At 42.6% G+C, this 23502-nt stretch overlaps 1 protein-coding gene across 2 annotated transcripts in view; it reads right to left on the bottom strand.

Moving 5' to 3' along the window:
* Polr1A (RNA polymerase I subunit RpI1) overlaps positions 1–23502 on the bottom strand; it is a 285157-nt gene that overhangs the window by 222647 nt on the left and 39008 nt on the right. For both annotated transcript variants that reach the window (XM_067759751.1, XM_067759752.1), the window contains exon 2: positions 17599–17784. In XM_067759751.1, coding sequence (XP_067615852.1) covers positions 17599–17784 — 186 coding nt within the window. The remainder of the gene's footprint in view (positions 1–17598; positions 17785–23502) is intronic.

The following is a 23502-nucleotide window of genomic DNA, read 5'->3' as shown; positions in this document are numbered from 1 at the left end:
AAGTTCTTTCCCAATACGATGATGTCGTCTAGGTACACTAAGGATGTTTTCCAATGTAGTCCTTTCAGTGCCTGATCCATGAGTCTTTCAAAAGTAGCAGGTGCATTACGTAGTCCAAAGAGCATTACTGTATATTGCCAAAGACCATCCCTCACCTCCACTTGCCAGTAGCCGCTTTTCAAGTCCAGTGTGGAAAACCATTTCGAACCAGATAGCGAGTCCAGAGTATCAATTCTTGGCAATGGGTAGCTATCTTGTCCACGCAAAACCTCATTTTTCCATCCTTCTTCTTTACAAGTACTACCGGTGAGCTCCATGGACTAGCTGATGGTTCGATGACGCCGCTGTCGCTCATTTCTAGTATGATTTGACTCACAACTTCCCGCTTCGCCAGTGCAACACTACGTGGAGCTTGACGTATCGGTCTCGCATCTCCAGTGTCAATGTGATGTTTCACAACGTTGGTGCGGCCTGGTTTGGAGCCATCTTGGTCAAATATGTTCGCGTACGTTAGGAGCAGTTGTTTTGCCTTACTCTGATAGTCTTCCTCTAGCCCCTCCGTCCATGCCGTGATGTCATCTGAAAGATCAGTATTACTAGTTGAAACGTGTTTCTGGAGCTGTTCACAGTTAATAACTACTTCAGCCTCTTGGCACCTTCCCAATATAGCTCCTTTGGTCAGTCTGAGTGGTGACTTAAACTCATTGAGTACTCTTACCGGAATACGTCCATCTTGTTTTGTCATAGCCAGGAGTTTTGCTACAAGTACGTTCGGTGCTGATTTGTTTGCTGCTTCGACAACCCACAAATTGTTTGTCCCACAATCTCCATCAACCTTTGCCCAGATGACTGCTTCTGATTTTGGTGGTATTTGCTGACTCTCTTCCACCAGCACTCGTTTACTGCTGTATTCTCTCTCCTAGCCGAAATTAAGTGGCACATCCATGTTCTTATATCGCATCATCTTGCTTTGCATGTCGATCTTGATGCCTTAGTCGATTAAGAAGTCCACTCCAATTATGATTTCATCAACAATCTCTGCCACTATAAAATTGGGTACTACCGTGATGTTCCCAATTGCGACTTCACATGCTACTTCTCCTAGAAACGTAGTGTCTTCTCCCGTGGCTGTACGCAATCTTGCTCCATGCAATGGTCTTATCTTCTTGTTGACTAAATCCGCTCGAATGATGGAATCAGATGCAGCCGTATCTACAGTCAGTAAACGTTCCTTTCCATCCACATGTCCTCCGACAGTAAAATTGCTTGACCTTCTTCCAATTTGCGAGATAGAGATTATGGGGCATTCAATTGAGGGAGCCAGCTGTCGCCCCTTGCGGCTGACTCGCTTTAGTATAACGATTGAGTGCACTTTCAGATTTGCTCATCTCCACGCGATGAGCTTTGTCCGCTGGCTTACTCAAAAGTGAGGCTGTTTCCTGAGTCAGTGCATGCGATACCGTTTCGGCAAATGTTAGTTTTGAATTCGCATATGTAGCTCGTTTCGTTTCCACATCTCGTATGCCATTTATGAAGCTCTGGATTTTTACCCTCTCGGTGTATTCCACGGGTGCGTCCGCATTTGCTAGATGGGCCAGCCTTTCGACATCCGACGCAAACTCCTGCAAAGTCCCGTTAGCTGTTTAGTAGCGTTTTGCAATTCTATTTGTTTCCTGTGTTCGCTTCCGTACCGCCAATCTACAGCAGCCATCAATGCTTCATAACTGTTACGTTCGTACTCTGGGATGCTCTGTAAGCTGGTTCTTTTAAAGCCACGAACAGTGCAGCAACTTTATCTTCGGCATTCCAGTTGTTCGCTGCTAACGTCTTCTCAAATTGGAGCTTAAATACCTGGAAAGGAACAGAACCATCAAACGTTGGGGATTTTACCTTCAGAGTAGACGTTGAAATGATTGGACGGTTCAATTGTAACTCCTTAATACGATATTTTAAAGCATTTATCTCGGCCTCCATTTTATCTTGTCGACCACAGAACGCTTCCTGAAACTGCGTTAGTTTCTCTTCCATACGTGCTTCCAGTTGTGCAGAGATCTGCGATGATACCTGTGCTGAAATTTGTGCCGACATTTCTGATATATGTACGTGCCTCTTGTGCTTCAATTTTAGATGTTATTTCTGACGAGATTTCTGAAAAACGTGCTTCTTGTCGTGTCTCCTGTGATTCCAGTTGCGATGAAATGTGGATATTTGTGATGACATTTCGGATATTTTGGCCCATATTGCAGCCAATATCATGTTCAGGTCTGTGTTCTCCATTGTCTGCGGTGTTTCATTTTTCTCCTCCAATTTTGTTGTCTCATCGCCATCAAGATGAAAGACATACTCTTCCACGTTAATTCCGTCTAATTCCATTGCCTCTCGTAGTCGTGCCCGAAGTTCAAGTTTATTCCCGGTTGTATTCAATCGACGGCTCTCCAACTCCTTCTTCACTTGTTGGATCTTCATTCACTCCACTTTGCCATGTTCTTGTTGTACCCAAAATCTTCGGAATTTATTCAACAATTCCTCTTGTGACACCAATTGTAACGAATTTGGTGGAATTCCGCTTATTTCACACCTTCTACTAACGTTCTAATGCAAAATGGCCTTTATTAAAGTACTTCACAATAACACTGAAATTCACAACCAAAAGCTTGCTTAAATCAAACTGATTACTAATTGCTCAGCTTGCACTCTTTTATACTCTTCGATTTCCACGTTCGCATACTTCTAGACGTTTCTAGAGTTTACTACTTAGTTACCAGCTATAAAATTACCAGTTATGACTGCAGATGCACGCTTATAGCTTCTCATATGCGCGTGTATATGTGAGTGATAGTTGCACAAATGATTGCCTACTTTTGTGAGCATCTCAGATATGATACATGCATGTGTTTATGCGTTTCTCTCCGCTGCGTGTACGTACATATGTGTAGACATAATGATTGTTCCACCGATGACGGCCTACTTTTGGGAGTATCTCAGATATATGCATGTGTTTGTGCGTTTCTCTCCGCTGCTTGTATGGACATATGGGTAGACATAATGATTGATTTGTTGATGTGCATACAAGTCACTGCTTAGTATCGGCTTAAAGATGATAGTAACCCTTAGTGTTGCTAATATTCGTCGCAATACACTTGTGCCAACGGTTTTTCCAAACCACGAAGCACTTCAAAAAATAATTTTTTTATCTTGTACAGTTTCTCCTTCGATGCCGTCTTTATCTCGTCAATCGTAGCGTAGCGTCGTCCTTTCATGAAAATCTTCAGTTTAGGGAACAAGAAAGTCATAGGGGGTCAGATCTGAGGAATACGGTGGCTGCGACATCATTAGTGTGTTGTTTTTGGACAAATATTGGCGTCGAAATTGAGCAATTTTAGTACGAATTTCGTGGAGACCCGCCTCATGCCCAAATTATTGATAAAAATCGAATGGCACGAGCCAATCCATATGTCTAAGTCCTCAGCAACTTCTCTAACGGTGATTCGACGATTGGCCAATACCATTCTCTTCACTTCATAAATTTTTTTGTCTGTTGTTGAAGTGCTCGGGCGTCCGGCACGCTCTTCGTCGTTCACATCTTCTCGGCCTTCTGAGGACATTTTGTACCACCGATAAACGTTGCTTCGGTCCAAGGTAGCTTCTCCGTATGCCACAGTCAACATTCGGAAAGCATCCGCGCACTTAAGTTTGTTTTTCACACAAAATTTGATACAGGTTCTTTGATCAATTTTTTTTTTTTTTTTTTTTTTTGAATAGGTAAAAATCGAAGACGAGCCAAAACACGTGCAAGCAAAGCAGCTGTCAACAATTAAGTGAAAATTCAAAATGGCCGAGCTTGTCGGCATAAGTGAGACATGAGTACCAACATAACGCCACAAAAAAACGTAACCCGCGAAAATTCAAAATTCCCGATACTTTTTGAGCACACCTCGTATAGCTTATCCAATCCAATTGTCAACCTCACATATGCGTAGCGAATCCTGTTTCATTAACACCCGAGGATTTGGCGACCCCGAACTCCTAATTTATCTAGGGGGTGGGAGGGCGGAATGGCCTTGAAGGTCGCATGTGGCCATACCACATCTCGGGCTTGGTACCAAGACCTACGGGGAGTTTCCTTATCGCTACAACAACAACATAAAGTATCTACACCTCCAGCGGGTTAGGGGCTTAGCATATACTCGCGGTAGGTATGCCTGTCGTAAGAGACGACTAAAATACCAAATTGATACAAGGGGTTGCGTAATATATAGCTTCTCCAACCCAATTTTCAACCTCACCTACCCGTGGCGAATCTTGTTTCATTAGCAGCAGAGGCTCTGGCGACCCCGAACTGCTAATGGACGTAGGGGGTGGGAGGGCGGTATGGCGTAGATGGTTTCATGTGCTCAAACCATATCGGTCCCGAGATGGTCGGGCTAGTACATTTATGGTACTGTTACCGGAACGTACCGGAACTGCATCCGACAAAGGACCATCACCATCGATAACACTCCCCAAGGCCTTCGGGGAGTGTCCTTATCGCTCAGACGGAATAGCCAAGCGAATGCTAAAACACCTTGGCGCTGATGGAATAAACTACCTAACTCAAGTTTTCAACCTGTGGCTGAAATCCTTTGTCATTCCCGAACAATGGAAAATGGCAAGGATAGTTCCGCTTCTAAAGCCTGACAAACCAGCTAACGAAGGTGAGTCATATCGACCGATATCACTTCTTTCGCCAGTAGCGAAGACATTCGCTAGCCATGCACCAACATGGCTTCCGTAAAATGCACAGCACAACCACCGCGCTCAATGCCATAAAAAAACCAGGAGTTACAATCATTTCCTATGCTCACGACTGCGCGATTATGGCTACAGGACCTGGCCTTTCAATTGATGAATTAGTTTATAAAATAAGCAGCTATCTCCCCGATCTTTCCAGTTTCTTCACCTCGCGCAACCTGGTATTATCACCGGCAAAATCCACGGCCACTCTGTTTACTACGTGAAGGGAACAGATGTCACAAATATTGGACATTCGTGTTGATGGTGGCACACTACCCTAAGATCTTAGGGGTGACGCTCGATAATAATCTAACCTTCACGGCTCATGCCACCGAAAAAGTACAAAGTCGCAACAAAATCCTCAAGTCGCTTGCCGGCAGCAAGCACCTGGGGAAAAGCTAAAGAAACGTTGTTAGCTACGTACAAAGAAATTTGCCGGCCGCTCATGAGCTACGCGTCACCAGTTTGGTCGACTGGTCTTCAAAATACATACTGGAAAAGGCGACAGGCCCGTCAAAATGCTGCAATCAAAACTGCCACCGGATGTCTCCTTATGACCCACGAACACCACCTACATAGTGCGGCCAAAGAGCTCAATATTAAAAAAATAATAATAAAAATGTAAGGCGTGATAAGAGATTTTTGGCCGAGCTTCTCTTCCAATTTGCGCCGTGCTCCTTTTTAATTTTTCCTACAAATTGGCCGGACGGGACCTTCTTGTTTTATGCCGACTCCGAACGGCATCTGCGAGACAGATGAGTTTTCGCTGAGAGCTTTTTATGGCAGAAATACACTCGGAGTGCGTGCCAAACACTGCCGAGGGGCGACCCCGCTTAGAAAAAATGTCTTCTAATTGAAAAACCTTATTACTAAAATTTTGATGTTGCTTTGCCCGGGGTGTGAACCCAGAGCATTCGGTGTGGTAGGCGGAGCATGCATCATACCACGGTGGCCGCCCAATATTAAAGAGCACAACGAAATGCTGAACAGGTAGTTTTGCTAAATTGTCACAAACCAGGACATCCGAGCAAACAACTTCTTGATTAAGTACAGCCTCCACGGGGATTAAGGGAGCATCTGCATAAGCACTATGACGAGATCCGGCACCTGCCAACACAGCCCTTTGATCCAGACAAGCATAAGTAGGCCCTAAGCCAACACACAGAATCGGTAAACGCCTTTGCCAGGACGCGCCCGGTTAACCCCGTTAGTAATGAGCAATATCCCGTCCTTGCAGCAGAAGAAAGCACACCACCAAGGGAGACACGAGTCACCCTGAACCAACTTCGCTCTGGATACTGTAACAGGTTAATCTCTTAATTGTCCAAAATCAACCCCGACATAGGTAATGTATGTCCTGCATGCGATGTGTTATCACATGACACCAACCATTTTTTCAATTGTAACGTGGAACCGACGCCCCTAACACCTATCTCCCTACGGACCAACATGCACACTATCGATGTTTGTGCAAATATTGCAGCCAATATCATGTTCAAGTCTGTGTTCGTCACTGTCGGCGGTGTTTCGTATTTTTCTTCCATTTTTGTTATTGTCTCGTCGCTATCAGGATGAAATACATACTCTTCAACATTTATTCCTTCAAACTCCATAACTTCTCGTAGCCGTGACTGAAGCTCGGACTTATTGCCGGTTGTATTCAATCCATGGTTCTCCAATTCCTTTTTTTCCTTTGCCATGTCCAAGTTGTATTCGAAATCTTCGGAATTTATTCAGCAATTCCTCTTCTGACACCAATTGTAACAAATTTTGGGAAATTCCTGATTATTTTGCAGCTTCTGTTATCGTTCGAATCTCTGAACTGTCGAATAAATAACTCAAATATAGTATTTATTACAATATTGTTTAACGTGACGGCCGCACCGTTGCACCAAAAAGTATTAAATTTTACGTGACGGCCGCACCGTTGCACAAAAAAGTATTCAATTTTAATATTTAACGTGTCGGCCGCACCGCTACACAGCAAAATGTGGAGTATATAATTGTAACAATTTATTAAATTTTCATCATTATTTTACGTGTCGGCCGCACCATTTCACCAAAATGTTTTGTTTGTTGTTTGTTGTTTTTTTTTTTTTTTTTTTTTTATGTATTGAATTTTTAAGGTTTGTTAAGGTATTTCAAAGTATTGGATATATTCAAAATTACTTAAATCTTCACACAATGTACCATGTATATGCATGTGTTTCCTTTTTTCTTAAATGCCTCGCTCTTAGCCGCAATTTATGTAATATATGCATATACATACCCACTCTATAAAAATTTATTGAAAATATATATATGTATGGCCTATTTCGTTTTTTCGATTTCTGTCAAAAAAAAAATGTTTGAAAGTCGTAGATAATTTAAAGTGATGCAAAAAAATTCAAAATGTATGTGTATCAATTTTGTTTCGATCTACATATATTACGTATATGAGAATATCGGAAACTACTTTAATTAACTAATAAATTTGAGAATATCCATTTCGCTTCAATTTTGAACCATGTTAAAAGTATGTATTTGCCAGAATGTTAGTACTTACATTGGTTGAAAACAAATTTGCGAGTTATACATATACAAGTTTGATTTAGACTGGTTATATTTCAAGCTATGCACCTTATTGTTGCAAATCTAAATTGCTTTACTTATGAAAATTTAAGGTTATTTTGTATGAAAATATTATAAAAATTGGCAAAGTTGAAGAAACAATCGATATGCGATTAAGTTTTAAGAATTTTTCCGAAAAATATAGATTTGAGGTTGATCGAATTTGAAAGAAATTTTAAGTATTTTTGCGAAAAATATTGATTTGAGATTGATCGAATTTAAAGGAATTTTAAGTATTTTTGCGAAAAATATTGATTTGAGATTGATCCCATTTAAAGGAATTTTAAAAATTATATCGAAAAATATTTATAAGAAAATTATGTATGACTGGAAGCTACGCCTCACCATACGCTGTCACCGCTGCTGCTGTTCTGCTGCTGCTGTTCCGCTGCTGCCGTTATCACTTCGCTGCTGCTAATTTTCTCCGTTTGATGTGCCGCTACTTATGGTGGCTCCGTTTGTTTCGGGTGGCGTACCTTGCCTTATCCCGTTACGTCGTTGTACAGCTTCTTTTTAATTTGTATACTGAAGTTTTTGTTGTGTTGAGAAAATTTTTTGTAGATTTTTATGTTTTATATTTTTGTAGGTTTTTGTATTTTTTTTGTGAAGATTTTTGTATTTTATATTTTTTTGTAGAATTTTGTATATTATTTTTTTTGTAGATTTTTGCATTTTATGTTTTATATATTTTCCATTTAGGCCCGTTTAACGGTTTTCACCAATTGTGCTGCCTTATGAAGGTGGCCTCGTGCTCCATCCTACATTTAATTTGGCAAGCTGCCCCACGGTCGCCAGTGAAGTTCCATTTTCGGAACTACTTCAAAAAAATTGTTCTTGTGTGCACACCCTACTAATACGCACACACACTTCCAACTTTTCCGTTCAAACACGTATTCTTGTTTTAAAATTTATGTTCTTTTGTTTTATTTACTTTAGTTTTTGTTCGTAGTTTAATAAATGTTTCTTAAATTACCGTACACTTTATTTAGTTCTATTTATACTTTGTACACTTACTTTGTACGCTTTTCTTCGTCCAAATCTATCTTAATGATGGCCGCCTTTTTCTCTTTTTCTTCTTCGACCTCCCCGTTTCCAACTTGTTTCAACACCTGTTGTCCATTCACAATAGACAACAGGGTTGCACCAAGTGGGAAACAGGGTGAGATCATAAGGCTGCTGTTAGACACTGCTTCTATCTTTTCATTCGCGGTGCAGATGCCCTCCGTCGTTACTTTATGACCCAAGTAACTAATTTGCTTCTTGAGCAGAGAACACTTTTTGGGACTAAGTTTCAGACCAGCACCAGCTATTCTTTGGAAAACCTCCTCCAAGTTCTTCAGATGTTCTTCGAAGTTCTTTCCCAATACGATGATGTCGTCTAGGTACATTAAGGATGTTTTCCAATGTAGTCCTTTCAGTGCCTGATCCATGAGTCTTTCAAAAGTAGCAGGTGCATTACGTAGTCCAAAGAGCATTACTGTAAATTGCCAAAGACCATCCCTCACTTCCACTTGCCAGTAGCCGCTTTTCAAGTCCAGTGTGGAAAACCATTTCGAACCAGATAGCGAGTCCAGAGTGTCAATTCTTGGCAATGGGTAGCTATCTTGTCCACGCAAAACCTCATTTTTCCATCCTTCTTCTTTACAAGTACTACCGGTGAGCTCCATGGACTAGCTGATGGTTCGATGACGCCGCTGTCGCTCATTTCTAGTATGATTTGACTCACAACATCCCGCTTCGTCAGTGGAATACTACGTGGAGCTTGACGGATCGGTCTCGCATCTCCAGTGTCAATTTGATGTTTCACAACGTTGGTGCGGCCTGGTTTGGAGCCATCTTGGTCAAATATGTTCGCGTACTTTAGGAGCAGTTGTTTTGCCTTACTCTGATAGTCTTCCTCTAGCCCCTCCGTCCATGCCGTGATGTCATCTGAAAGATCAGTATTACTAGTTGAAACGTGTTTCTGGAGCTGTTCACAGTTAATAACTACTTCAGCCTCTTGGCACCTTCCCAATATAGCTCCTTTGGTCAGTCTGAGTGGTGACTTAAACTCATTGAGTACTCTTACCGGAATACGTCCATCTTGTTTTGTCATAGCCAGGGGTTTTGCTACAAGTACGTTCGGTGCTGATTTGTTTGCTGCTTCGACAACCCACAAATTGTTTGTCCCACAATCTCCATCAACCTTTGCCCAGATGACTGCTTCTGATTTTGGTGGTATTTGCTGACTCTCTTCCACCAGCACTCGTTTACTGCTGTATTCTCTCTCGTAGCCGAAATTAAGTGGCACATCCATGTTCTTATATCGCATCATCTTGCTTTGCATGTCGATCTTGATGCCTTAGTCGATTAAGAAGTCCACTCCAATTATGATTTCATCAACAATCTCTGCCACTATAAAATTGGGTACTACCGTGATGTTCCCAATTGCGACTTCACATGCTACTTCTCCTAGAAACGTAGTGTCTTCTCCCGTGGCTGTACGCAATCTTGCTCCATGCAATGGTCTTATCTTCTTGTTGACTAAATCCGCTCGAATGATGGAATCAGATGCAGCCGTATCTACAGTCAGTAAACGTTCCTTTCCATCCACATGTCCTCCGACAGTAAAATTGCTTGACCTTCTTCCAATTTGCGAGATAGAGATTATGGGGCATTCAATTGAGGGAGCCAGCTGTCGCCCCTTGCGGCTGACTCGCTTTAGTATAACGATTGAGTGCACTTGGAGATTTGCTCATCTCCACGCGATGAGCTTTGTCCGCTAGCTTACTCAAAAGTGAGGCTGTTTCCTGAGTCAGTGCATGCGATACCGTTTCGGCAAATGTTAGTTTCTAATTCGCATATGTAGCTCGTTTCGTTTCCACATCTCGTATGCCATTTATGAAGCTCTGGATTTTTACCCTCTCGGTGTATTCCACGGGTGCGTCCGCATTTGCTAGATGGGCCAGCCTTTCGACATCCGACGCAAACTCCTGCAAAGTCTCGTTAGCTGTTTAGTAGCGGTTTTGCAATTCTATTTGTTTCCTGTGTACGCTTCCGTACCGCCAATCTACAGCAGCCTTCAATGCTTCATAACTGTTACGTTCGTACTCTGGGATGCTCTGTAAGCTGGTTCTTTTAAAGCCACGAACAGTGCAGCAACTTTATCTTCGGCATTCCAGTTGTTCGCTGCTGACGTCTTCTCAAATTGGAGCTTAAATACCTGGAAAGGAACAGAACCATCAAACGTTGGGGATTTTACCTTCAGAGTAGACGTTGAAGTGATTGGACGGTTCAATTGTAACTCCTTAATACGATATTTTAAAGCATTTATCTCGGCCTCCATTTTATCTTGTCGACCACTGAACGCTTCCTGAAACTGCGTTAGTTTCTCTTCCATACGTGCTTCCAGTTGTGCAGAGATCTGCGATGATACCTGTGCTGAAATTTGTGCCGACATTTCTGATATATGTACGTGCCTCTTGTGCTTCAATTTTAGGTGTTATTTCTGACGAGATTTCTGAAAAACGTGCTTCTTGTCGTGTCTCCTGTGATTCCAGTTGCGATGAAATGTTGGTGGATATTTGTGATGACATTTCGGATATTTGGGCCGATATTGCAGCCAATATCATGTTCAGGTCTGTGTTCTCCATTGTCTGCGGTGTTTCATTTTTCTCCTCCAATTTTGTTGTCTCATCGCCATCAAGATGAAAGACATACTCTTCCACGTTAATTCCGTCTAATTCCATTGCCTCTCGTAGTCGTGCCCGAAGTTCAAGTGTATTCCCGGTTGTATTCAATCGACGGCTCTCCAACTCCTTCTTCACTTGTTGGATCTTCATTCACTCCACTTTGCCATGTTCTTGTTGTACCCAAAATCTTCGGAATTTATTCAACAATTCCTCTTGTGACACCAATTTTAACGAATTTGGTGGAATTCCGCTTATTTCACACCTTCTACTAACGTTCTAATGCAAAATGGCCTTTATTAAAGTACTTCACAATAACACTGAAATTCACAACCAATAGCTTGCTTAAATCAAACTGATTACTAATTGCTCAGCTTGCACTCTTTTATACTCTTCAATTTCCTCGTTCGCATACTTCTAGAGGTTTCTAGAATTTACTACTTAGTTACCAGCTATAAAATTACCAGCTATGACTGCAGATGCACGTTTATAGCTTCTCATATGCGCGTGTATATGTGAGTGATAGTTGCACAAATGATTGCCTACTTTTGTGAGCATCTCAGATATGATACATGCATGTGTTTATGCGTTTCTCTCCGCTGCGTGTACGTACATATGTGTAGACATAATGATTGTTCCACCGATGACGGCCTACTTTTGGGAGTATCTCAGATATATGCATGTGTTTGTGCGTTTATCTCCGCTGCTTGTATGGACATATGGGTAGACATAATTATTGATTTGTTGATGTGCATACAAGTCACTGCTTAGTATCGGCTTAAAGATGATAGTAACCCTTAGTGTTGCTAATATTCGTCACAATACACTTGTGCCAACGGTTTTTCCAAACCACGAAGCACTTCAAAAAATAATTTTTTTATCTTGTACAGTTTCTCCTACGATGCCGTCTTTATCTCGTCAATCGTAGCGTAGCGTTGTCCTTTCATGAAAATCTTCAGTTTAGGGAACAGTCATAGGGGGTCAGATCTGAGGAATACGGTGGCTGCGACATCATTAGTGTGTTGTTTTTGGACAAATATTGGCGTCGAAATTGAGCAATTTTAGTACGAATTTTGTGGAGACCCGCCTCATGCCCAAATTATTGATAAAAATCGAATGGCACGAGCCAATCCATATGTCTAAGTCCTCAGCAACTTCTCTAACGGTGATTCGACGATTGGCCAATACCATTCTCTTCACTTCATAAATTTTTTTGTCTGTTGTTGAAGTGCTCGGGCGTCCGGCACGCTCTTCGTCGTTCACATCTTCTCGGCCTTCTGAGGACATTTTGTACCACCGATAAACGTTGCTTCGGTACAAGGTGGCTTCTCCGTATGCCACAGTCAACATTCGGAAAGCATCCGCGCACTTAAGTTTGTTTTTCACACAAAATTTGATACAGGTTCTTTGATCAATTTTTTTTTTTTTTTTTTTTTTTGAATAGGTAAAAATCGAAGACGAGCCAAAACACGTGCAAGCAAAGCAGCTGTCAACAATTAAGTGAAAATTCAAAATGGCCGAGCTTGTCGGCATAAGTGAGACATGAGTACCAACATAACGCCACAAAAAAACGTAACCCCCGAAAATTCAAAATTCCCGATACTTTTTGAGCACACCTCGTATAGCTTATCCAATCCAATTGTCAACCTCACATATGCGTAGCGAATCCTGTTTCATTAACACCCGAGGATTTGGCGACCCCGAACTCCTAATTTATCTAGGGGGTGGGAGGGCGGAATGGCCTAGAAGGTCGCATGTGGCCATACCACATCTCGGGCTTGGTACCAAGGCCTACGGGGAGTTTCCTTATCGCTACAACAACAACATAAAGTATATATACCTCCAGCGGGTTAGGGGCTTAGCATATACTCGCGGTAGGTATGCCTGTCGTAAGAGACGACTAAAATACCAAATTGATACAAGGGGTTGCGTAATATATAGCTTCTCCAACCCAATTTTCAACCTCACCTACCCGTGGCGAATCTTGTTTCATTAGCAGCAGAGGCTCTGGCGACCCCGAACTGCTAATGGACGTAGGGGGTGGGAGGGCGGAATGGCGTAGATGGTTTCATGTGCTCAAACCATATCGGTCCCGAGATGGTCGGGCTAGTACATTTATGGTACTGTTACCGGAACGTACCGGAACTGCATCCGACAAAGGACCATCACCATCGATAACACTCCCCAAGGCCTTCGGGGAGTGTCCTTATCGCTCAGACGGAATAGCCATGCGAATGCTAAAACACCTTGGCGCTGATGGAATAAACTACCTAACTCAAGTTTTCAACCTGTGGCTGAAATCCTTTGTCATTCCCGAACAATGGAAAATGGCAAGGATAGTTCCGCTTCTAAAGCCTGACAAACCAGCTAACGAAGGTGAGTCATATCGACCGATATCACTTCTTTCGCCAGTAACGAAGACATTCGCTAGCCACGCACCAACATGGCTTCCGTAAAATGCACAGCACTACCACCGCGCTTAATGCCATAAAAAAACCAGGAGTTACAATCATTTCCTATGCTCACGACTGCGCGATTATGGCTACAGGACCTGGCCTTTCAATTGATGAATTAGTTTATAAAATAAGCAGCTATCTCCCCGATCTTTCCAGTTTCTTCACCTCGCGCAACGTGGCATTATCACCGACAAAATCCACGGCCACTCTGTTTACTACGTGAAGGGAACAGATGTCGCAAATATTGGACGTTCGCGTTGATGGTGGCACACTACCCTAAGATCTTAGGGGTGACGTTCGATAATAATCTAACCTTCACGGCTCATGCCACCGAAAAAGTACAAAGTCGCAACAAAATCCTCAAGTCGCTTGCCGGCAGCAAGCACCTGGGGAAAAGATAAAGAAACGTTGTTAGCTACGTACAAAGAAATTTGCCGGCCGCTCATGAGCTACGCGTCACCAGTTTGGTCGACTGGTCTTCAAAATACATACTGGAGAAAGCGACAGGCCCGTCAAAATGCTGCAATCAAAACTGCCACCGGATGTCTCCTTATGACCCACGAACACCACCTACATAGTGCGGCCAAAGAGCTCAATATTAAAAAAATAATAATAAAAATGTAAGGCGTGATAACTTCCGAAGAGATTTTAGGCCGAGCTTCTCTTCCAATTCGCGCCGTGCTCCTTTTTAATTTTTCCTACAAATTGGCCGGACGGGACCTTCTTGTTTTATGCCGACTCCGAACGGCATCTGCGAGACAGATGAGTTTTCGCTGAGAGCTTTACATGGCAGAAATACACTCGGAGTGCGTGCCAAACACTGCCGAGGGGCGATCCCGCTTAGAAAAAATTTCTTCTAATTGAAAAACCTTATTTCTAAAATTTTGGTGTTGCTTTGCCCGGGGTGTGAACCCAGAGCATTCGGTGTGGTAGGCGGAGCATGCATCATACCACGGTGGCCGCCCAATATTAAAGAGCACAACGAAATGCTGAACAGGTAGTTTTGCTAAATTGTCACAAACCAGGACATCCAAGCAAACAACTTCTTGATTAAGTACAGCATCCACGGGGATTAAGGGAGCATCTGCATAAGCACTATGACGAGATCCGGCACCTGCCAACACAGCCCTTTGATCCAGACAAGCATAAGTAGGCCCTAAGCCAAATCCGCACAGAATCGGTAAACGCCTTTGCCAGGACGCGCCCGGTTAAACCCGTTAGTAATGAGCAATATCCCGTCCTAGCAGCAGAAGAAAGCACACCACCAAGGGAGACACGAGTCACCCTGACCCAACTTCGCTCTGGATACTGTAACAGGTTAATCTCTTAATTGTCCAAAATCAACCCCGACATAGGTAATGTATGTCCTGCATGCGATGTGTTATCACAACCACACCAACCATTTTTTCAATTGACGTGGAACCGACGCCCCTAACTACCAACTATCGATGTTTTTGCAAATATTGCAGCCAATATCATGTTCAAGTCTGTGTTCGGCACTGTCTGCGGTGTTTCGTATTTTTCTTCCATTTTTGTTATTGTCTCGTCGCTATCAGGATGAAAGACATACTCTTCAACATTTATTCCTTCAAACTCCATAACTTCTCGTAGCCGTGACTGAAGCTCGGACTTGTTGCCGGTTGTATTCAATCCATGGTTCTCCAATTCCTTTTTTTCCTTTGCCATGTCCAAGTTGTATTCGAAATCTTCGGAATTTATTCAGCAATTCCTCTTCTGACACCAATTGTAACAAATTTTGGGAAATTCCTGATTATTTTGCAGCTTCTGTTAACGTTCGAATCTCTGAACTGTCGAATAAATAACTCAAATATTCAGTATAACAAAACGTTCTTTAAATAGACTACTTTCGGCATAGTACTTCATAATTCCTCAGCAACAGTTGTATGTCCTTGTGGAGTGTAATCGATATTGACGGTCCTTTGCCGGATGCAGATCCGGTACACTCCAGCAACAAGGATCATTAAGGCACCAGCCCGAACATCTCGGGAACGATTTAGTATGACCACATGAAACCTTCAAGGCCATCCCGCCCTCCCACTCCCTGAGGGACTTGGGGTCGCCAGAGCCTCGGCTGTTAAAGACACAGCATTCGCCACGGGTAGGTTACGTTGAAAATTGGGTTGGAGAAGCTATATTTTGCGCTGGCAACACCTTCATGGGGTTGCGCTACACAATCAATCAATTGGTGTTTAGTCGCCTCTTAGACAGGCATACCTGCCGCGGGTATATTCTAAGCCCCCTAATCCGCAGGGGCAGAACAGAACAGTTGTATCTCATGCTTCGTTATTTAGATATATGTAAATATACATATATCTGTGGTTTATGTAAGGCCATATGCTTTATTGCCGCCTATGTGTGTGAAATATTCTCTCCACTGTTAGATGCTGGTTATGTGTGTGTGAAATGTTCTCTTCGCTTCAAGCTGCTGGTTATGTGTGTGAAATATTCTTTCATTCTTGCATTCTTCGTTGTCTTCTACGTGTGTGTGCGTGTGGCTTACTGCTGTTATATAGCATTTATTTACTAACCGCACAGTGACGCATCAAAATTTTTAACATTGCACATGCAAAAGAGCGTGTGGTAGAAAAGAAAAGAACTGAGGATAGAAACGTTTTAAGCAATTAAAAAAAATAGTTATTATAATATATATCACTTACATTCATTATTAACCTTCATTGATATTTAGTTTAAAACTGTTTTGCTATTAATTATTAATAATTATTAGTTTTTTTTATCAATTTATAAATTAATATTAGTATATATATATAATGTATAGAAATAGTCTCGAATTCATTACACAAAAAATGATGTTTTTACTTCTAAAAGGGTTACGGGAAGGATACCAAATATAGTCAAAAAATAGTAGATATAAATTAAAATTCTATCATTTAAAATTCTACCAGTAAAAGGAATATTTGTCGCTCTTCATGCAAACGCATGCAATGAACTCAGCTGTCAACGCACGATGATGCATCTAAAATCTTATGTGTTCGGTTCTAAAAGCATAGAGAACTACGAACAATGTTATGTCTTACGATTCAAAACTCATTTTCATTCAAACAATAACTATGCAACGGATAAACTATTTCCAAAAACTATAATGAGTTATGGGCCTAACAGTACAATCATTAGCTAGTTCCCAAATGGGATAAATTCGATTCAGCATTTTAGAGCTATTAGGAGAGCTCAGGATATTGTGCAAATGGTCTAGCATCATTGTATTTGCAAACTGGTGTAGTATTTTTATACAAAACGCCAAAAAATTATACGGCTGTGTATTTGCTACGTCATGGCAAGATTATTTTTTCAACATTGAATAGCAAATCAGCAACTGTCAATACAAAACAAAATTTGAAAAGAAATATATAAAAATTAAAAAAATTGCTGTTGTTGTTGTGCTTCAAAGTTTTTCACAATATGTAGTTTATATTTGCTATTGCAACGTTTCCAATATCAAATGCAAAAAGCTCTGAACTGCCTTATGATTTAAAAAGAATTTCGATTAAGGATCGTAAAACGTAATAGGGGCCCAGAACGAAAAATGGTTGTCTCCAATATTTTCAGGTCAAAGGGAAAGCCAGTCGCGGAAAGTGCATGAACATCGAGTCGCTTCTGAAACATATGTTCTGATATACGTATGTTTTTCTGGTGGCACACTCACCATATATATACGGATATACCTTCCTGCTAAGTACTAAAAATAGCACCCAGTTTGAAATGTATGCATTCGGCATCAATATTTGCCAGTATAAATGAACGTTCATTTCCATTTATCACATATAGTTTCTGCAAGAGCATGCGTACTCTATTACTCGCTTTGTATTACTTCGGGATATATATGGCTGTAATAATGCATTGAACTGTTTCGCCAAAAAGTTTAAAAGCTCGTGTTTAAAGGATAGAGTTTAACGACTTATTCAAAACAAATAAGTTTAAAATATGACGGACAAAAGAAATGACAATTCAAGTGTATTAAAACTTTGTAAGTCGGGCGACCATATTAGCAAAACAAGCACATGATTGAGTTGTCATTTTCATGTTCAATGAATGTAAAGAAGTATTTTCTGTACCTTTTTTTAATAGCTCGTACACGGCTGCGATGCGTGGGTGCACATAAGTGCCGTCTTCCATCTTTACTAAATTTTCATCGCTTTGAGATACCAGCTCCGATTTGAAAATGTCTAGCTCTTGGGCTTCAACAATATATCCTTTATCGATAAGTCGTAACTGTAGTTGCAGTACTTCACAAACATAATCTAGAAGTAAATTACATGTTAACTGTTTTAATCATGTTACTAAAATATATAAATTTTGTAATAATTTGCAACAGGGATTGACTGTTAAAACACGTCCAAATATGTCGGGTGTCAAAAGACTCGTATTTGCCTTTGTAATAATAGTCCTAACGTCAAGAGTGGTTGTTGAAATTTTCATGTTTACGGACCTGTGGCCATGATCGTGCAGTCATCGGCGTAGGATACAATGGTGACTCCCTCTGGTGGCAAATAGAGCTTCGATATGTAGAAGCTAAACAAAGGCGGTGATAGGACACCTGCCCCTTGTTTAATTCTTCTGGGTTTAGATGTGATGTTCCTGAACTGATTGCCGACCAGACAGACAATTTGCGGTCCACCTTTTGAGACTTGGAGGAAGGGAGGACCCTTCCAGGTCTTGCAGTAAAATACCGTTATTGACCTATCAAAAGCTTTTGACAGGTCTAGCGCAACGAGTTTTGTCCTATGGTGGGATTTTTGATTTATTTGCGTGTTAATGGCGTTTAGCGCGGTGGTAGTGCTATGTAGTTTTCGTAAGCCATGCTGATGATTGGCAAGACAGAAAATAGGGAAGCTGGATGGCTTCAAGTGCCTTGGCTATTAGCGATAGTAGAGATATAGGACGATTAGATTATCCTATGTTGGCTGGTTTCCCAAGATTTATTAGTGGCACCACCCTGGCCATTTTCCTTTTTTTCAGGGATGGCGAAGGTGGTAAGGACAGGTTGAAGACATGCGCCAGATATTATAATCCATATTTGTCAAGGTTTTTAAGCATCGGCATGGCTATGCCGTCTGGGCCTACTGCAGAAAGCTATTACGGTAGACAATATCTCATCCTCACCGGGAGAGGGGTTACAATTCTTCAAGTGCTCCTCCCATTTCACCCGCTTGTGTTTATCGCACAGCACAACAATTTGGCAAAATTATTTTATAGTGCTAGTCAGAACAGCAACAGAGAACAAAAGCGAAAAATCAATAATAATATTTCAATAAAGTAATTAATAAACAATAGATAATTTGTAAGCTAAGACATAATGTAACGTAACTATTTATATTTATAGAGCTATGCCTAGGGGCGCTGAACAGAAATAAGAATAAAGGAGACTTTGCAATGGTAGTAGTTATAATTATTAGGTTCTCTCCTTAGAGAAGATAGAAAGGTGGGGAGAAAAACGGATCGCTCCCAATGCAGTCGGTTCCATGTACTAGAGCGACTCGGGATTTTTCCCGACCAAGGGCTGTCATTTCAGTATAACCCCAATTTAATTTGTTGCGTCCCTCCCACAATTGTCATCCTCCAAGCAGCTCCTTGCAGCGGGACTGTGCCATACTCTCCAGCTCCGGGAAGGTATCGAGCCCAATCCGGGTCCGTATTGTACTGGCACCCTACGGTCAAACTCAACACATCAAGCACACATCAGCTGATGTCGAAAATGCAACACGGCGTGTGAGCGGCTTGCACAAGAGATACATATTTTAATCATTAACTTTTCACACACGATTGAAGACAACACGTTAAAACTAAGAAGTGTTAAATATATATAAAACAAACATTAACTAAAAATATTTTATTAAATAGTTTAAAGACAAATTAAATAAAAGTTAAAATTACCAATAGCTGTGTTTGTTTGTTGTTGGTGTTTGAGCGTGGGGCTGCAAACCCAAAAAAATAGTGGCATCGAAAGGCCACTTTACAGTATCCTGACCTCGGTCCTGAGGAATGGTTTTGCTGCGTTTGCCGGAAAAGAGTCTTTTTAGGACGGTCATACACTTGTCAGTGTGTCACGTGCAAGGGATGGTTGCATCGAACAGGTTGTTCTGGGCTAGATCCCAAAACCCGACGTCCTCTTAACTTTTATAAATCTTTCGTGGCTCCTTGCTGTTCACGCCCAAGGGCGCCATGTAGTCTACGTCTCAGCGCCCACCCACTAACTTCCAGCACCTCTGCTGCTCAGCAAGCCACAACAAGTACCCGCTGCTGCCCTACGGCCGCTCAAACTCATAACTACAATCTCCGTAGTAGAGTCGGTAGCAATGCCGACCATCAGCCCCCGCCCCGTCTTCATCCTCCCTCTTTTCCGGCAGCAATCGTGTAGGTCAGGGAAACAGACTCTTAGTCCCTACCACCTTTGTCACCGTTTGCCAGCACAGAATATATATGTTTGCGTCATCCGCCCACTGCAGCTCTTGCCTTGGACGGTGCCACTTTCCTAGATATTCTGGTCTCTGCGACCCCCCGACGGGCTTCATTGCGCCATGTTGCCAGGCCGCAAACCCAACTACACCGGGTACCCCAATTCTTACCCAGGGACGTCCAGTCCCAGGGCCACAACAGCAATTGCGTCCTGGCCTCCCACAACTCACGCATAGTCACCCGTCACTTACTCCTAGAGTGACGACGTCTCCCACGCTGCACTTCAGAACTCTGCAGTTAAACTGTAATGGATTAACTGGAAAGATCACGGAGGTAGTCGATTTCATGAAGCGGCACAACATCCGCATCGCTGCGATTCAAGAGACTAAACTCACAGCAAGATCTGCTCTGCAGACTTTTTCTGGGTATAATTTCCTCAGAAAAGATGGCGAAAGCGGAAATGGAGGCGGTCTCGCGTTTATCATACACCACACAGTGCAATATCATATATTTGATCCCGACATCGGCCGCAGAGAGAGTGCCTTACAACGTTACGGCTTATCTGTCCGGTCAGGCGATGTAAACCTAGAAATCATCAACATCTACATCCCTCCTGCCACCTGTTGCGCCAGTGGATACCGCCCTAATATCAGAGCCTTACTCACTGGCGATAATCACATTACCTTAGACGATTTCAATTCCCATCACGATCTATGGCATTCAAACCTGCAGGCGGACAACAGGGGTGAATGTTGGGGGATCAAATATAAGAAACGACGTTCTGCAAAATAAACGGAGACGCCCCCACTCGTATGGTAGGAAGCTGTCACAGTTCGCCAGATATATCAATCATGAGCGCAGGACTCTTAACTGCGTCAACTGGCAGCCGATGGTAACATTGGCATCCGACCACATGCCTATAATTATTTCGCTCGAGCGTACCGCCGACTTCATCGTCACCGAAAAACGCACTTTCGTAAACTTTAAAAAAGGAAAATGGGATGAGTACAAATCCTTTACAAACAGCCGCTTTGCTGCTCTCCCTATCCCGACTGATGCTCGCCAAGGGGAGCGTGCTTTCCGCAAGTCACTGAACCCGCCTCGGTTCGCTTTATTCCCGCCGGAATAATTCCCGAAATTCGGCCTCATTTTCCGGCGGAGGTCGCAAATTTAGCGAGAGAACGTGACCTTATAAGACAATTCGATCACGGCGACCCCCAAATAAGGGATGTAAACCAACGCATCAGATTGCTTGTGGATGAACACAAGCGGGCAAAATGGGAGGAGCATCTAAGTGGTTGTAACCTCTCTGCCGGTGTGGGTGAGCTTTGGTCTACCGTAAAATCCCTATCGAATCCGTCTAAGCACAATGACAAAAATTCTATCGCCTTTGGGGATAAAGTGCTGTCAGATGCGAAAAAATGCGCGAGCGCATTTTGCCTACAATATATAATGACAAAGTTAGACGGCGGGCCAACAGACGCGCACATAAACATAAATTCAGCGCGTCCCCAATTACCATCACCACCAAAAAGTTTGAGGCTGCCATCGGTCATGCTAAACCATCTAAAGCAGTAGGCCCAGACGGCATAGCCATGCCGATGCTTAAAAGCCTAGGTAAAGAGGGTTTCAAGTACTTGGCACATGTCTTCAACCTGTCCCTTTCCACCTTTCTCATTCCCGAAAAATTGAAAATGGCCAAGGTGTTCCCGCTACTAAAGCTAACATAGGAGATTCATATCGCCCGATATCTCTCCTATCGCCAGTAGCCAACACACTTGAAGCCATTTTGCGCCTCTATTTCAAAGCAAATTTGCAGCTAGCCTGTCATCAGCATGGCTTTAGAAAACTTCATAACACAACCACCGCGCTAAATGCCATTAGTACCCAGATAAATTGCGATTTAAATCAAAACCCCCACCATAGAACAGTACTCGCTGCGCTACACCTATCAAGAGCTTTTTATACGGTCAACCATGGCACGTTTCTGCAAGACCTGGAAGGGTCTACTCTTCCCCCAAGTCTTAAAAGGTGGACCGCAAATTATCTGGATGGTCAGCAGGCATCGGTGCAATTTAGAAACGCAACATCAAAACCAAGAAGAATTAAACACGGAGTGTCACAGGGTGGTCTCCTATCCCCACTTTTGTTTAACTTCTATATATCAAAGCTACCTTCGCCACCAGTAGGAGTTACTATCGTTTCCTACGCCGATGACTGCACAATAATGGCTACAGGCCCAGACCCACAAATCGATGAGCTTTGCAACAAAATAAACGGCTACCATCCAGATGTCTCCAGTTTTTTCGCCTCGCGAAACTGACATTATCACCAACTAAATCATCGGCGACCTTATTTATAACATGGACGCGCCAAATGTCGACCATATTGCACATCCACGTCGATGACATCACACTAGCGACTGTCTTACACCCAAAAGTCTTGGATCAGGATCTACATTTTGGAGGGCATGCAGCCGCAATTGTACCGAAAATTCAGAGCCGTAATAAAATCCTCAAATCTCTTGCTGGCAGTACTTGGGGAAAAGATAAAGAAACGCTCATTGCCACTTACAAAGCAATTGGCCAGCCCATTTCATGCTACGCGTCCCCGATATGGCCGCCAAGCCTAAAGACTACTCACTGGAAGAAGCTACAGGCCTGCCAAAATACTGCCCTCAGAACCGCCACGGGTTGTCTTCTTATGTCCCCAAAACACCATCTACATAATGAGGCGAGAATACTCCCCATTAGGGAGAGAAATGAAATGCTAACCAAACAGTTCCCGTTGAATACCCAGAAACCTGGGCATCCCAACATACATCTGATTAATGAGCCACCAACGCCCAGGGGCTTAAGGAGTCATCTCCGTAAGCATTATGAGGAAATACGGCACCTGAGAACACAGCCGTATGAAACCAAAAAACACATGCAGGTCTCAGTGAACTCCACAAACAGGCGTCGGACCTCTATGCCAGGAATTGCCCGGTGAATCCTGTACTTAAAGAACAATACCCAAAACTTGCAGAAGAGGAACGCACACTCCCTAGGGAAACGCGTGTCACTCTAGCTCAACTTCGATCTGGATATTGTAACAGGTTAAACTCTTACCTATCCAGAATCAACCCCGACATACAAAACATATGTCCTGCTTGTAACGTGTCCCCACATGACACCAACCATCTCTTCAGCTGTATTGTGGAACCAACGCCTCTAACACCCCTCTCATTATCCCACCCTGTTGAAACAGCAAGTTTCCTTGGACTCCCGTTAGACGATATTGATGACAATTTGTGATCGGTCGCACCTGGTGGATGGTGGCGGATGGTGGCAGCGCAAAATGGACAAGCTTTTGGAATTATACTGTTTAACATCAAACCAAAAACTCAATGTTGAAGTCATATTTAGAGGCGTAGGTTCCACATTACAATTGAAAAGATGGTTGGTGTCATGTGGGGATACATCGCATGCAGGACATACATTACGTATGTCGGGGTTGATTCTGGACAAGTAAGAGATTAACCTGTTACAGTATCCAAAACGAAGCTGGGCCAGGGTGACTCG

This window comes from Eurosta solidaginis, chromosome 1, assembly GCF_040869045.1.
Source record: "Eurosta solidaginis isolate ZX-2024a chromosome 1, ASM4086904v1, whole genome shotgun sequence".
NCBI lineage: Eukaryota > Metazoa > Arthropoda > Insecta > Diptera > Tephritidae > Eurosta > Eurosta solidaginis.
Note: the sequence above shows the minus strand (reverse complement) of the source record. Positions and strands in the feature narration are given on the sequence as shown.